This window comes from Cyprinodon tularosa, unplaced genomic scaffold (genome assembly GCF_016077235.1).
Source record: "Cyprinodon tularosa strain WSP-4 unplaced genomic scaffold, ASM1607723v1 ctg253, whole genome shotgun sequence".
In the NCBI taxonomy this organism is placed as follows: Eukaryota; Metazoa; Chordata; class Actinopteri; order Cyprinodontiformes; family Cyprinodontidae; genus Cyprinodon; species Cyprinodon tularosa.
In genome coordinates this window covers 686524-702925 of record NW_024038941.1, presented here as the reverse complement: position 1 = coordinate 702925, position 16402 = coordinate 686524, and the positions used below count along the sequence as shown (strand labels likewise).

The 16402-nt window shown below is 36.4% G+C and overlaps 1 protein-coding gene across 1 annotated transcript in view; it reads right to left on the bottom strand.

Moving 5' to 3' along the window:
• Nucleotides 1-15400, bottom strand: part of rab15 (RAB15, member RAS oncogene family) — a 33479-nt gene extending 18079 nt beyond the window's left edge. Inside the window, exon 1 of the mRNA XM_038288361.1 lies at nt 15022-15400. Within this exon, the coding sequence (XP_038144289.1) occupies nt 15022-15145 (124 nt within the window). The 5' untranslated portion in view covers nt 15146-15400. The remainder of the gene's footprint in view (nt 1-15021) is intronic.
• Nucleotides 15401-16402: the final 1002 nt, after the last annotated feature.

The following is a 16402-nucleotide window of genomic DNA, read 5'->3' as shown; positions in this document are numbered from 1 at the left end:
ACATTCATCACACAAAGAGTGAGGCAATCTGACCATTAGTATTGGATCATTTGGGTGATAAAAGCTTACAACTAATAAAAACCCAAACTGGACTTTTATAACATGTGATTTGAAACTGTTGGCCTGCTGAATGGCATGTCTCTGCACAGTGAGCTGTCTGAGGCTCCTTTTACATGAACTACTGTAGCATGGAGGCAATCAACCTGTGATTCTGCTGAGTTTGCTCTAAAAGCGCATGAGCTTGCTGCATTATTCGCTATGGTCTTTATTTTCTGTGTCTAGACGTTTTTAGGTCCGGCGAGTCTGCCTGCCAATATTAGCTCCATGGTCTTTACAGGTTGAGGATCTTTCAGCAGTTTGGACAGATACCAAATCCCGCTAGAAAATGAAATCCAAAACATCTGTCAGCACAAAGAAGCATGAAGTATCTTAAAATTCCTGGATAGGTGGACTCGATACGCACACTGGATCAACATTAGCAGCTGACCCTGCCTATACAAAAAAATATTTGATATTGATCAGATAAGGTTATATACACCAAGCAGCCATCCTGGTAAGTGTTTTGATTTTTCATTTTTTTTTTGCCTAAATAGAATTCCAGCACCGGGTGCATTGAGCAAACAAAAACAGATGTAGCGCCATTTGCTGACAGTACTGCAGAACTATCAGAAAGTCAGATGGAGACAATTAAAGCACCTGCTTAATAGAGGCCAAACGTCCTGCAATGCCTCACTGTGAAGCAACAGCTAGGCGTGGTTGAAGAATAAGGATATTAACCAGATAAACATTTATATACAACATTTATAGTGTCAATTCACAACATGTCATCTCAAGGCCCTTTACAGAGACAATTCAACCAGATCATACAGTCAAACTGGTTCAAAGTTTTCAATCGAAGGGTAACCAGTGGATTGCATCGACTTATTGACTCAAAGGGAATCCCTCACAACAGGAAGAAACACACATCAAGGTCAGAACCAATAAATCAATGAATCTGTTATGGAACAATGACATTAGAATTAATAATATCAGTATTAATTAAACTGTTTACTCACATCAATCAACTCTGCATCCATCTGAATACTTTGTTAGCTTTAGCTCCTGCTTCAGAGAACACCAATATTCATAGTGTATCCCAAGTGCTGTTCCACTTCGATCCCTCACAGAATTATTTTTTTCTTTTTTGCCTATCTTTTCCTTTGGATATTTGAATGTTCCTCCTCATTTCCACACTTTGCTGAGAGGTGCAAACTAATAACCTACACCGTACCGTTTTACTTCAATGGAGGACCACTACAGTCTTCTTTTGTTTGTCCTTTTTCCTTCCAATCCTTTAATTTACCAGAACTTTTTTCCTTCCACTTGACTTTCCAATGATATTCATTAATGACATTCCAATATGCTTTTGCATTATTGTCACTGCAAAATGTGAAGTAAAAGTCCGATTTTTTTGTGTTTTTGCACTTGATTTGAGTAAATATAACGATCTGCCAATAGAATAAACTTTTTTAATAAGAAAATCACCATCTACATTATTTTATTCCAAGTGCAGTATGTATAATTATTTGATTTTAGGGGTCAAAGTACTCATTCTATTGACAGAAATGAAGGGAAAATACACATTTTTCCAGAAAGTTTTACGAATTTACACAGTAGATCATTAATTGCTAATTAACAGTGCTTACTTTCAGTCTGTTAGTGACTGCCTGTGGGACAGCTGAGAAGTCAACAGTATTACTCACAATTATAAGCAATCACAAAACATTACCGTAGCAAAAGAATAATATTGTTGTTCATCTTATGTCATATTTTTTACACTTAGTCTGTGTTTGAAAAAACTATAATATAAAAATATTTTTTACTTTAATAAATAAAAGACAATGATTATCTAATTCACTGAGAGGCCTACACCTTCCTCCATTGTTTTAGAAATGCTTAAAAGAGGAAATACATAACAGAAATAGAAGGAAAGCCACATAGTTCCGAAGCCGCCATTTATAACACCTGAGGAACTTTTGCCTAAAACCCCTTTTGAATATTATAAATATAAATTATGTCACCCTGGAAGTAAAAATATGGAAATGGGTGATGGTGTAAAACCTTCAGACTACAATGTTTTCATGCTTGAAGAGGTAATGAAAAAACAAAGATGGGTGTTATCTGCAAAGCAGCACCTGGTGTAAAGAGCAAAGCAACACCGACTGAGAAATACCAGCTCTGATATAAAACATGAAAATCATAGCAATGAATCATAAAAACATAATAACTTAAAACCTTCAGGTTCAGATCTAAACAGCAACCTTGACAACATGACAGAGAAGAAACTGTCACTGAAACAAACCATGCGAGGATGAAAGCCTGAGATAAATGCAGCAATAAAACATTTTTATTTAAAATGAAATCAAAATGATAAAGACCAAAATATAAGAAGTATGATGTAAAGATGCTTTAGACTAAACTAGGATGAAGAAATGAGGCAACGCTGCACCAGAAACCACTGAATGCAAAAAAAATGGGGGGGAAAAATGTATAAGCATTGTTCTCGGCACAAACACAGACCATCTTCTTAGGGTCGGCAAATAGGGAGGTGACAAGCAGTACATCACTGCATTCTGGATTCATACATAGAAATGCAATGCAAAGTGTCCATACCCCCATTTTAAGAGTGCATTTATTTATTTCTTAGAAACCTGACTAAAATAAATCATTTCCAACCATGTCTACTCATCAAGTCACCAAACATCTTATGCAAATGTATGATATCATAATTGTCTCACATTTGTTTCTTAATTATGTTCACTAACAATTTTGTACTTAGAAACGTATAAAGATTTGCAAAACACTTGTGTTTATTGTTCAAAGCATTTAATGTTTTATTTCGATCTCCTTTTTTTCCATTCCTATTGTCAACAAGGGTGTGGAGGTTGGTTGAGGACCCAAATGAAGAGATAGAGTTGTTGCAGCTTTAATGAAATCAAAAAGACAACAGAAACAAAATCTAAGAAAAAAAATACCGGAACCCAAAAACCAGGAGACATCAAAACACACATGGGGAGCTGAAAACAATAAGAAACCAGCAAAGAGTAGCTTAACAGGAGGTGTAAATATGGGAGACAGAAACAATGGGATGACTAATTATCTGATAGGGGAAGGAGATAAAGCCCCTGTCACACCTTTTTTTGTTTTTTTTTTTTGTTTTGTTTTTTTAACAGTGTCCTGTCTGGCAACGTGGCAATAAGAATAATTGTCCTGATGCCAAAAAGAGCCCAACAGATTTTACTTTCACAGAGTGTAGCAGTACGGCAATTGCCATATTGCTCCACTTGTTTCATGCATATAAATTGCTTTATTATAATTATGCAGGGAGTTTTACAGTTTATATGGACACTGCAATGTAAATACAGCTGAAAAACAGAAGAAGAAAAAGGAAAAAAGAAAAAAAGAGAAAAGATGAAAGAAAGAAGAGATAGAAAGGAGATAATGACAAAACATTTTCAGTCTGCTTCATCACCTGTAACGAGATGGAAAAAAAACAGCACAACCGAAAGACATGGTACGAGATATACAATAACGCAACACCTTGAAACTATCGCTAAAGTAATATTATTAAGTCTGACATGTACTCTGTGTTACCTGAAAATATGAATGTGGGGTTTCTGTATGCCCCTGTCACACCTTAACGATTTAGACCAGCGCTTGCCTGACGTATGAAAAATCTGGCAAAAAATACTGGCAAACATTGGATTAGTTATGGGTCAGTTTTGTAAAGGTTATGAGCACGCTGAAGTAAGCTGAAGCACGCTGGCATACGTCAACATAGGTCCTAATGTATGCCAGCGTTTGCCATATGTGAGCCATAAGTTGCAGGTATCTGATTGTTGATGTACATTATGTGTAAGTTACTCATAAGACGTGGCGTATAGCTTATCCAAAACCTATGGATAACTTGTACATAACTTATGCGTAACTTATCAAGAACTTATCTCCAACTCATATCCACATATCTGACGTGTTCCAGACCACCGCTCTACTGGATCTGACTCTGGACCCTAACTTGAGTGAGAAAGTTGAAGGTTCTAATTAATCTCCAAATCCAACATGGCTGCCTTGCAGGTGGTAAAATCAGTTTATTTGCAATACATCTACCTATCAACATCTTTAAGAGGACATGTTTTGGTAAAAAAATTTAAAAAGCTGAAGAATTTTAATTTGTCTTAATTTTTTTGTTATATAAGCATGGCTGGAAAAAACTAATTAATTTACCAATACTAAGAGTGAGTTGGGGTTATTTGATAATTCACACATTCAAGTTCTGGCATCAGAGAAGGACATTGATAAGCATCAAGAGGCGGTTTGACTTTACTAATACCAACGTTTCTACTGAGGATAACTAATGGAATCCCAGGTACCAACAGCGCTATGGTATCTCAGTTTGAACAAAATTAATCTAAATTAGACCATTGTAAAGGTGGACATTTAATTGATTTAACAAATCTTTATTTTATTAAGATCCATTATTTGGAAAATCTCAATTTTATTTTCACCAATCCAGACTTTGGGTTTCCATAGCTCAGAGTGACTTCAGTTTTTTACTTTTTATTCTTAAATATGTACTTGTAACTGCTAACTGTGATAGCACCAGCAGCAAACAATTAGTCTGTTGTGTTTTCATGATTGTTGTGAAACATGATTTTTTTTTTTTTTTTAAACCATTAAATTATTATTATTTAAAAGAAGGTAACATCCGAAAGCGATGAGTCGGAGTTTGTTTTATAAAGCAATATTCAATTCTATTTTATTATACTTTATTAATCCCCAAAGGGAAATTCATCTGTATTTTTGTTAAATAAAATTTAAGAGATGTTTTACTCATATTGCCCAGTCCCAGTCTATTACCTCTGACTGAATGTTAAGAGTTAGGAAGTTGAAACTAGACTCTTATATCTTAAGTTTACTATTTTTTCCCCAGGTTCACCACAAATCACATCTTGAAACTTGCAGGTGAAACTACGGTGGTAGTAGGATGGTGCAAAGATAATAGCCTGATACTGAACATGGAAAAGACGAAGGAGATCATCTTGGACTTCAGGAAGAACCAGCCTAACCACGCTTCACTGGTCATCAACAGCTCAGCTGTAGAGGTGGTCAACAGCACCAAATTCCTGGGGGTGAACATCACAGACACCCTCACCTGGAATGTAAACACCACCTCACTGGTCAAAAGGGCACAAAAACGCATGTACTTCTTGCAGAGGATGAGGAGAGCCCATCTGACCCCACCCATCATCACCACCTTCTACAGAAGCACCATAGAGAGCGTTCTGACCAGCTGTCTCGCTGTTTGGTGAGGAGGCTGCAGCGCCTCAGACTGGAAGAAAGTGAGAAGAGTAGTGAGAACAACAGAGAGGATCATCAGGGCTCCTCTTCCCTCCATTAAAGACATTTCATCCCAGCGTTGCGTGTACCGAGCCTGTAACACCATCAGTGACCCCTCACACCCCCACTATGGACTGTTTTCCCTGCTGCCCTCTGGGAAGAGGCTCCGCAGCATTCAATGCAGGTCCAGCAGATTCGGAAACAACTTCTTCCCCACTGCCATCAGACAGCTGAACCATTGTGAAAACTCTTCATCATGTCACAAACTCTGCATATTTGCTCCATATATATTTAATGCTCTGGACTTCCATATCAATGCATTTTTTTGCACCATGTTTTTTTTTTTTCTCTCACACAGTTTAAATTTGATCACTGCTGCACTTTAAGGGATGGAAATCTTATGAAAGCTGTACAAAACGAAATTTTGTAAATAACAATAAAATTTGTCTAAATCTAAAAAGTCTAATTCTTTTTCAGGATTACTTTGTATTTCGATCAATCTGGCTTCATGTTAGCTCTCACCAGCTCCCCTGCTGAAGAAAGCATCTGCAAAAAATGATGTTTAACCCTTTATAGGGCACTCAATGAAAGACTTTACATTTCTAACTTTAAAGCACTGAAAAAATGAAATCCCAATATGTAATTTTTTCTTAAAATAAGTGCATTTTTTCTTAAATTGAGCAGGTAAGTGAGACACACTGCAAATGGAATAAGAAAATATACTATTAAAATAAGTTTAAAAAAAATCAGTCTCCTATTTCAAGTGCATGATATCAAATAATCTGGTTTTATGGATAAAAATGCTCCTTCCACTGGGAGATTTTCTTATTTACCTACTCAAATTAAGGGTAAATAATAAACATTTTAACTTATTTTTAGATCATTACCTTTGTAACATTCAAAAAATATGGATATTTTTATGGCAAAAATGAATGTCAATGTAATAACAAGAAATGCCAACAATGTATTTAGAAAAATAACAAAGTGGGGGGCTCTATTTCTAAGTGGCCCTATAAAGGGTTAAGCTTAGTCTAATCTGTCTTAGTCTGATCTGACAATAGCATCATCTTCCTCTATGGCTTTCTTTCAGTATTTTTCGTCCAGGTTTACGGTGTTTAAAGGAGAATTCCGGTTTTTAACACTTTTAGCCCATTTTCTGTAGTGTCCAGGATGCATTCGAATGATCGACACCAAAATTTTGACAATTGGTCCTGTCTCTGCTATTTGGCTCATGCAGAATCCCCCCCTGGCTGCTTCAGAATGGCTTCCATAGTGCATGTCCGATAATGTCCTTAAAACAACCTTAAACGTTCTTTTTTTAAAATATGCTACTCACCGTGTCGTCAGCGCTGTTCAATGACGTTCCAAAAAAAGTTTTGTGAAGAAAAACCGTTCCTGTCTTGTTTTATTTAGCATTTTGTAAATCCCAGAACTATTTTTTCCGATACATCACAACCGCTTATAAACTTCCGCTTCCCGTTCGAATCTGAAGCGTTGCACACTCCAGACCACTAGTTGGCGACAATGTCTCTATATACTCCTCCTCAGTATATTCCGGTTCAAAACGGTATCCTCTACCGTCAAACTCAAAGTCCAATATGTCCTCCTCAAGAATCCACCTTTCGTATTCCATTTTCAGAGTTTTTTAAAGTGTTTAACAGAGACGTTAGCACCTCGACGTCGGAGTACACAGAGTGAAGCAGAAACACTTGGGCCTTGCGAAAAGACTACAACTGTGTAAACAGGCCCCATTTCCGTTTCTGGTGGCGGAGGGATATTGACTATTCCAACAGAACTCAATGGGATTTACAAAATGCTAAATAAAACACTACAGGAACGTTTTTTCTTTACGAAACTTTTTTTGGAACGTCATTGAACAGCGCTGACGACCCGGTGAGTAGCATATTTTAAAAAAAGAATGTTTAAGGTTGTTTTAAGGACATTATCGGACATGCACTATGGAAGGCATTCTGAAGCAGCCAGGGGGGGGATTCTGCATGAGCCAAATAGCAGAGACAGGACCAATTGTCAAAATTTTGGTGTCGATCATTCGATTTCATCCTGGACACTACAGAAAATGGGCTAAAAGTGTTAAAAACCGGAATTTTCCTTTAATTACTATTTTAGTCTGTACATTTTACACAATATTCCTTCCCAGGAGACATACATTCTTTGTAGCGCTGGAAATATTCTCTGATGGAAAAAAAACAGGAAGGACAACATCTAAGCCTTTCATCACAAAAATATATGAAGCTCAAACCTTCTGTGTTTCTCATAAGTCTGTCATAAGCTGGCCGATGGCAGCAAAATATTATTTGTTGTGTCTTTCTTTACAACTGAGAACCATCTGCGGTGGCCGTGATCCGTGCCCTAACCCTCAGAGTGATGAGCAGCAGGCATCAGAGTGTGTATTACAAGGCCGTGACTAAAACCACACCACTGAGACAGATATGATGTAGCGGCAGGTTGAGGTGATGTTTTATAGCTGATTTTTTTACGGCCAGACGCTCCAGAGGGAATCTAGGGATTGGAGCACCGGGATGAAGGTGAGGAAGATTAAACCAAGCAGTGTGACTGAATACTTACAGTAAATCAACACAAGAGCAGCTCATTGCTATAAAGATGTTCACTCTGAAGACCAGAGCAGACTGCTTTGGGAAAATAAATATTGACACTTTAATCGGTCAGGGAACATTTCTTTTGTTTTTGTTTTTTTTATTCTTATCTTATACAAGCTATATTCCCCAGGACCGTCTGAGTAGAGCATGGAAAGATAAGCTGACACCTCTGAGACAGCAAGCCTTTTAACAAAGGCAAATCCCATCAACCTGGCTACAGAAATCCTGCAGATAATCTCCCAGAAGAGAAGAATGAAAGAGGAATTTGTCCTATTTAAAGTTCCTTCATCAAGGGCCAGTTTTTTTCTTGGTAAAGTGTGAGGCATTCATCACTTAAAGATCCACAGGCAATGTAAAAATACAAAAGTTTTTGTCTGTCAAGGGGTTTAAAAACAACCCAGAATAATATTTAATGACTGCAGATTGATGAAACTTGTTTGTGTGATTAGATGAGACAAAGTTAGTGCAGTAAGCTCAAAGATGTAGCAACATGTAGACTGAATAAATCTGGAAGCATCAACATTTCATAACGGTTTTATTCTTTCGGGATGTCCGGATCTAATATTTATATCTGAAATCAGCCAGAAAATGTATATTGGAATAAAGCAGCCTAAAATCTCACATATTAGAAAACTCCTAAAAACACTTTGCTTCCATCCACTTTTGTTTAAAGTTTACTTAAATCTTTTTTTAATGATCTTGGCACTGATGACTGGCTTAATGGTTCATTCCATTTACTTGCCCAGCTCCTCCCAATTTCTTGTTGCTGTTCGTCTCATTTACTTGCTCCTTCCTCCATTTAAGCTGCTTGCTCCCAGTCATCAGTGCCAGATTATCTGAGCCTTTGCTGAGAATTCTCTACCTGTTGTTCTGCCTGATCCTGACCAGTTCTGCCCTTGGAGTTTTGAGCCTCCCTGTTCCTGTTTAAGATTTGTTTGCTTGATCTGTCTTTGGACTCCTGCTGGTTTCTGCCTGTGGACTGAACCTGGATAAGTCTCCTTACTTCGACTTGGATTTTCCCCTCAGTATCTCTTGGCTGGTCTTGACACCGGCTTGGGCTTTGTCTTCTAAAAACTCCTGCTTTCCTTTGTCTGCTTGGATCTGCTCGTCAGCCAGTTCAGTTTTCTTCTAGGCACAGACTGAACTCTAAAACCAGGTTAGTGACTCACACACTCGCAATCTTCCTCCGTCAGATTTTCGTGGTCACTAACCTGAGTTTTCCCTCTACAGAGATTCCGACCTTTGACACCTTTGTTGCTGAGTTGCAGATGTGATGTATGTCAATAAACATTTTTGTGAATAACACTGATCTGTGTGCTTCGAATTCTGTGTCCTCATGTCTGAGACTCGAAACCCTTTAGTGAATAAGAAAAGGGTCAGATATTGCCATAGTTGATCAAACCATTTCTATCTTTCCCCACTATAAATAAAGTAATCTAAGTAAGTATGACTGATACTGCTGTCATATCAGGTCAATATCTGTATGGTCAATACTCAAAGCTTCAATATTGGTATCTTTATGCACCTGCTGGTGACAACGTGCATTAAAGAACCCCAAAGGGAGGGATTTTGTCTGAAAGAAAAAGGGGATTTTTTTTTCATTAATCCGTTTTTTTGTTTGTTTTTTTATCGCTCTTCCTTTGTTTTCGTGTAAAACAATTTAAAATAACCAGTGTAAACATTGTGTATTACAATGATCTCGCCTTGCCTAAAGTGGTCTGGAAAAAGGTTAGCAAAGAGACTGAAAATGCTCTCTATGATAAGAGGAGCTGGGTAATTTTGTGAATTTTTCAATAGGAATTATGGGAAATAATTACCTCTCCATCAGTTTCTGTTACACTTTCTCCTTTATCTCTCTTCAAGATCTCATTTATGCTGACATTATTTTGTTCATCTTTAGTAATTTCTTCAGCTGTTGAACTCTCAGTGGCCTCTTTCACCTGGTCTCTCCATCGCTCTTCCTTCCTCAGCTCACACAGTATTTTTTTTTTTACTTCTCATCCCCTTCATTTTTTGACAGGAAAACTACAAATGTCTCCACTTTTAAATTTCCTTTTAATCAGCATCAAGATTTGGAAAAACTGTCTCTTTTATTATCATAATAATTCTATCACAATAGGACACCAGTAATGATTTATCCTATAAAAAAAAAACTCACACACGCACTTATATTTAGATATGTTGTTGTCATGCCAGACAATTTATTCTGTTTTTATATTATATACAAATTAAAATTTATATTAGGGCTGAACAAATTATTCGGATTAATCATGATTAATCCGATTATTAAAATTATCATCAACTAATTTGGTAATTGATTAATCCTTAACTGGAGTATAGAGACTCTAAAAGATGCCTTTAGGTGACAGAGTGAACCACTTAGAGCAGTTATTACATCAAAATTGTAAAAAATATATAAATGTTTTGCATCTAAGTTAAAAAAAACTTTGTTACCTGTCAATATGCTCTATCCAGAAAAGCTTTAGTTTCACCTGGTTTAAGTTTGAAAAGGTCTTTAAGGAACCTTTGGCTACCCGATTATTGATCGATTAATGGAAAAAACGATCGACAGTGTAATCGATTTGCAAAGTAATCGTTAGTTGCAGCCCATTGTATATATTATATATATATTTTTAGTAAATTCATGTGTAAATTCGAGGCTGATGACCTTTGTCATTTAAATTTCATTTAAATGCACAATAAGTTAACTTTCCAAAAACTAAAATTTTTAACATTAATCGACTAATCAAAAATATTTATCAACAGATTGAGGAATTACCAAAGCAACTGATCACTGCAGCCATGGTTTAACTTCTTAATGTGTTATAAGGTAATTTTGCTCCTATTGTCTTATGCATCCAATGCAAAAAAAATAAGAGCTTGCTTTTTCATATGCAAAACAACAACCATTACAAATAAATAGTAGCATGGTGTTCAGTCATCCATGTAACACAGGGATATTTCTGAAAAGGAAAAACAGGAGCGTATAGAGGAGTAAACAACAAAACATGTCTCACTGGCTGATAACAATCCTTCCTGGCTCTATGTTTTAGAATTATTAAAGGGCATAGGAGAAGAAAAAGACAGGTGAGATATCCTGGCAGATTCTGAAATGATAAGACCCAAACGAGAGGGATCAGAGATGATGAAAGAAGGGGATCCACATGGAAGGAAATTTATCTCTCTGACGGTGTGAGGATTGATCCTCTGCAGGACATTATCAATTGTGGTTTTTTTGGAAGGAACTGAGGTTTTAATCATTTCAGGCAAACAATAAAACCACCTGCCTGATCTGCCTTAAATGCATCACTCCAGAGTGTCTGCTTAGATTTATCCCCTTCTGCACCATCTGAGTTTATATGATTTATGTTCTGCAAAACACGATGACAATAGGAACAAATACGTCTGTAAATGTTGAGAATAAGAATCGCTTTTCAGGGGGGATGCTTCCTATAGAGCACTATAGGATGATGACTTAAAATAGCACGCTGCAGCCCTCGCCAACGGCTGGATCAGGAAGTTGGATCCTCTGATCAGAAGGTTATCAAATATGCAGAAAACTCCATAATATAAAGAAATTGGGTGGGGCGCTGAATGTAAAATGATCATTTAAAAAATGAAAAAAAAAAAAATAAACATCATAAATCTCTTATCAGATTTCTTCTGTCCAAAGACAAACTGATCAAAAACACCAGACGAATTCTTAAAGAAACTTCTTTTTCAGGTGCTATTAAACTAAGAGATACACAACACTCAAAGCTTCACCAACTAAAGCTTCAGCTGACCACAGAGTCATAAGAGCAAACCTGCGGATGGCGCGTTGGAATCCATCATGAAAAATTCATTCTTAGATGTGACTTCCTGGACAGAAACCAACTGGATAATATGCGGAGCATTTTGGAGGCTACAACAAAGACCCTAACTTTTAAGCCTTTAACACCAAGAAAGAGTTAGAACCACAAACTCTGATGATTTATTAGGATATTACTATAGATCAGGATAGTAGAGCTCATGCTTATAAAGTGACAGGAAACTGATACATGCAATGCATTTTTTTTTGGCCTACCTAATCTGTGAAAGACAACACTGTAATCTCATGAGACCAAAACTTTATTTTTAGCCCATAATCCAGGGGTGTAAAAATATTTTTTATATAGGGCGACCTTCTATCATCAAATCTTTTATATCACCCGGTGCAGCTTTTGATTTCATCATTTAATTTACAAATACCACAATGCTCTAGTTTATAGCATTACTCCAATTTACTTTGTAGTTTTAACCACTTTGTATACTAAACCAACTGAGCTCCTGAGGGCCCGATAAATTGCCATGATGGGCTGCGTTCGGCCCACGTTCCTCAAGTTTGACACATGTAACAATGCAACCCACTACCTTAGGTGGAAAACTTAAACCCTCATCATGCTGCCATTCCCATATCATTTTCCAAATAACACATGGTGGTGGCAGTATCATGCTATGGGGCTGGTTACTGAAGCTTTTTAGAGTCACTGTGAATCTGGACACATGGTGACAGTCAAAGATAACCTGTTAGAGGTTCCACAGAACCTAAGACTAAAACTAAGACAGAGGCTTACCTTATGACAGCAAACATATCACTACAAGGATGTGCAAAGTGAGACATACGTTAAAATACCCGCAGCAGTAATTGCAACAACAGCTGGTTACACTAATAGTTGACCTGGGGATAGAATACAAACCTGCTCAATTCCTGTTTCTGTTTACACAATGGGGAAAAATTCTTGGGTAATTGACAGTTTTGCAAGACGGTGCGCATATTTTATCTAAATGTCAGCGTAGTTGAGTGAGCTTCCATTTAATTTCTTCTAAAACAAAGAACAAACGTAGGGTTATTCTATAAAACTGAAACATGCTGTCTGTCAGTTAATGTTTGTCCTAAAAGCTTACAGTTAAAAACCATCTAAAGCTGGTCTGCTTAGTTTTTTTTAAGGAATAGAAATGTTCAGGATTTATATATATATATACACAAGAAAGCGGAAAAATATGAAGCCAGTAAGGGCAAATTAAAAAGGTCCAAAAAATAAAGACTTGACTAGTTTTCGCCTTCCATATACTGAGCTGACTGGATTTCCCCTCCTTCATGTTGTTCCCAATTACTGCTAATAATGCCAAAAAGAAGCATCTGCAGAGTCTAACAAAAAGAAGCTTAGCAGGGCAGGAATTCAACCCATTACCTGAATATGCATGCAAACAGAAAAGACTGCCTCTGGAAGACAAAGATAAGAGACTCGGCAAGATGGGGGTGTCAAAATAGAGTAATAGGGATGGTCTGAACAAAAATGTTCTTAAATTACACTAAATAGAGGGGGAAATGGGGGGAAAAGGTTTGTGGTAAATGTACCATTTGGAAATCATTTCTGCAAACACAAAAGAAGCTAAAAAAGTTGTGGACAGTTATTTTATTGCATACAAATATTGAGTAAATGCAAACACTGAAAACCGTAATGGAGTTTAGAAGTATCTATTCATGCTTCAGTAACGATAGTATTATTTAGTCATTACATTCTGATATTATAAAGTAAGAATGAAGCAATAAAGAGAAGATGTTGAACATTTTATTGTCATTGGTCTGCATTGTTTAGTGTATTGGAAATTATTCCACACGTGGTTTTTGCAAAGTATAACACAGTTGTTAAAGTGTTTCTAGTTTGTAAACTAATTTTCATCCCTGTTCTCCATCCTTTTAAACGCCTATGATCAGTTCATTCACACTAAGTGTTTCATTTAATTTTCTTAGCACCTTGATAAAAATATTACAGAAGAGGGTTAGGGCTACTGAAAAAATTAGAAAAGTCAACTGATTTTTAAATTTTATTTCAGTATAATGTAAAAAAAAAAAGTCTGACTTTAATCTCAGAATTCTGAATTTAATCTCGGAATTCTGACTTTTTTCTAAGAATTCTGATTTTAATCTCAGAATTCTGACTTTTCTCTTATAATGCCAGTGTGTCACTGGCCCTCTCAAACAACTCACATCTTTTTTAGTGAAGCTGAGTGCTCCCACATCTCTTCCTTCATGGTGCCCATCTACATTAAGATCCAAAATTCTGAGATTAAAGTCAGAATTCTGGGGGGGGGAAAAAAATCAAAATTCGGAGATTAAAGTCAGAATTCTGAGATTAAAGTCAGAATTCTGAGAACAAGTCAGAATTCTGAGATTAAAGTCAGAATTCTGAGAAAAAAAGTTAGAATTTTGAGGGGAAAAAAGTAAGAATTCTGAGAAAAAAAAAGTCAGAATTCTGAGAAAACAGACAGAATTCTGAGATTACAGTTAGAATTCTGTGAAATAAGTAAACATCTGAGATTAAAGTCAGAATTCTGAGAAAAAAAGTAAAAATTCTGAGAAAAAATTCAGAATTCTGAGATTAAAGTCAGAATTCTGAGAAAACAGTCAGAATTCTGAGAAAAAAGTAAAAAAAATCTGAGATTAACGTCAGAATTCTGAGATTAAAGTAAGAATTCTGAGATTAAATTCAGAATTCTGAGAAAAAGGTCAGAATTCTGACTTTTTTCCCATATTAAACTGAAATAATATTTAAAACTCAGTTCACTTTATTTTTTTCAGTATCCCTAATCCTCTTCCGTAAAATACCCCTTTTAGGATTAATTTACAGGCAAATTATAATGATTTCTAATTAAATATGATAAAAAATGGGGCTGCATATTCAATATAAAAAATATTATTCAGTATCCCTAATCCTCTTCCGTAAAATACCCCTTTTAGGATTAATTTACAGGCAAATTATAATGATTTCTAATTAAATATGATAAAAAATGGGGCTGCATATTCAATATAAAAAATATTATTCAGTATCCCTAATCCTCTTCCGTAAAATACCCCTTTTAGGATTAATTTACAGGCAAATTATAATGATTTCTAATTAAATATGATAAAAAATGGGGCTGCATATTCAATATAAAAAATATTATTCTATATCGAATAAACAGTAAAGGCAGTAGCGACCATGGGAAGTTAAAGGGTTCTTACCGATGGTGGAGATGTGAGATGGGTGAAATTCGTTGTCCGTGAATCTGCATAACAAACATGTTTTCCCAACCCCCGAGTCCCCGAGGAGCAGGAGTCGGAAGAGCACATCGTACTGCTTAGCCATGGTGTTGTTTCATTGGGTCATGAATATAAAATAAATAAATAAAAGCTCTAATTGAGAGCAGAGTCAGCTAACTCAGCGATGAACGGCCTCTCTGTCTCCGCCTGGATGGCATGACTGTTCAAGCAAAGCCTCCTCAGGCTGCAGCTCTGCTTGTTTTTGTTCAACGCTGACAGAAAAATCAAAAACACTGGGATGCCTCAGCTTCCCATGCAACCTCCAGCTTCCAGTGGGTGCGGTGGACCACTGTCAAGTTACTGGCTGTGTGGAAAACGCACTTCCGTTAAGGCTTTTCAAAATAAAATATATACGCAAGAATTCGCCTCACAACTGCGGAAAAACTCCAGGGAGAAAAAAAAAGGGGAACAATCCCTTCAATTTTGCGTGGTTTCATGCATTAGAACTATATTGTGTAGGAATATGAGTAAAACATAAATAATAAATGCAGCAAATTCACTCTATGGTCAGTAAGGGTAAATAACTATATATATAAATATCCATCTATGTCCATCTATATAAATACCCATATAAATACCCTGTGCAATAACCCTGTATAATAATTCTACTATAAAAAAAGAAAAGAAATGTCATCTGTGGACGCACTATATATACTGTATATATATTTTTCTTCCTTTGGCACCTTTTTCTTCTCCTTTGACTATTTGAGCTGATGTTACGACTAAATTTCTCCACTATGTGATCAATAAAGTCATTCAATCAATCAATCAATCAATCAATCAATCAATAGAAGTAAACTAGAATTAAATTCGGAGAGTGCAGACCTCCACCAAGCAGGACATTATGCCTCATATTGTGACTTACACCTATAGCTAAAAACTGCACATTATCTAGCTCATTCCCAAATTTTAATCAATTGTTGCTGGGCATAAAGTACACCTTTGATAACAATTTCCTTACAATCCTTTCATAAGTGTATGAATAAGGCTCAGCGTGTGTCTGCAGCCTCTGGTGTTTGTTCTGCTCCCGCCTCCTTCATTCACTCTGAACTCTGCTTTCTTTGATCTGCAGATCGAGACTTGAAGCAAAGCATGGCTCACCTTTTCTGTGTTTTTGTCTTCAGTATAATACTTCTGAACTTTTTTGAGTCAGATGCTGACGCTATCAACAGTCACTGCTGCCACTCTCTGGTTTTAGGGCAGGGGAAAAAAAATCCTGAATCTGTATTAGGATGTGGATAATCACCAAATTTAATAAATTGTTCCTTCAACTGAGGTGCACCGTTCCGTTTGTAACTTTCCA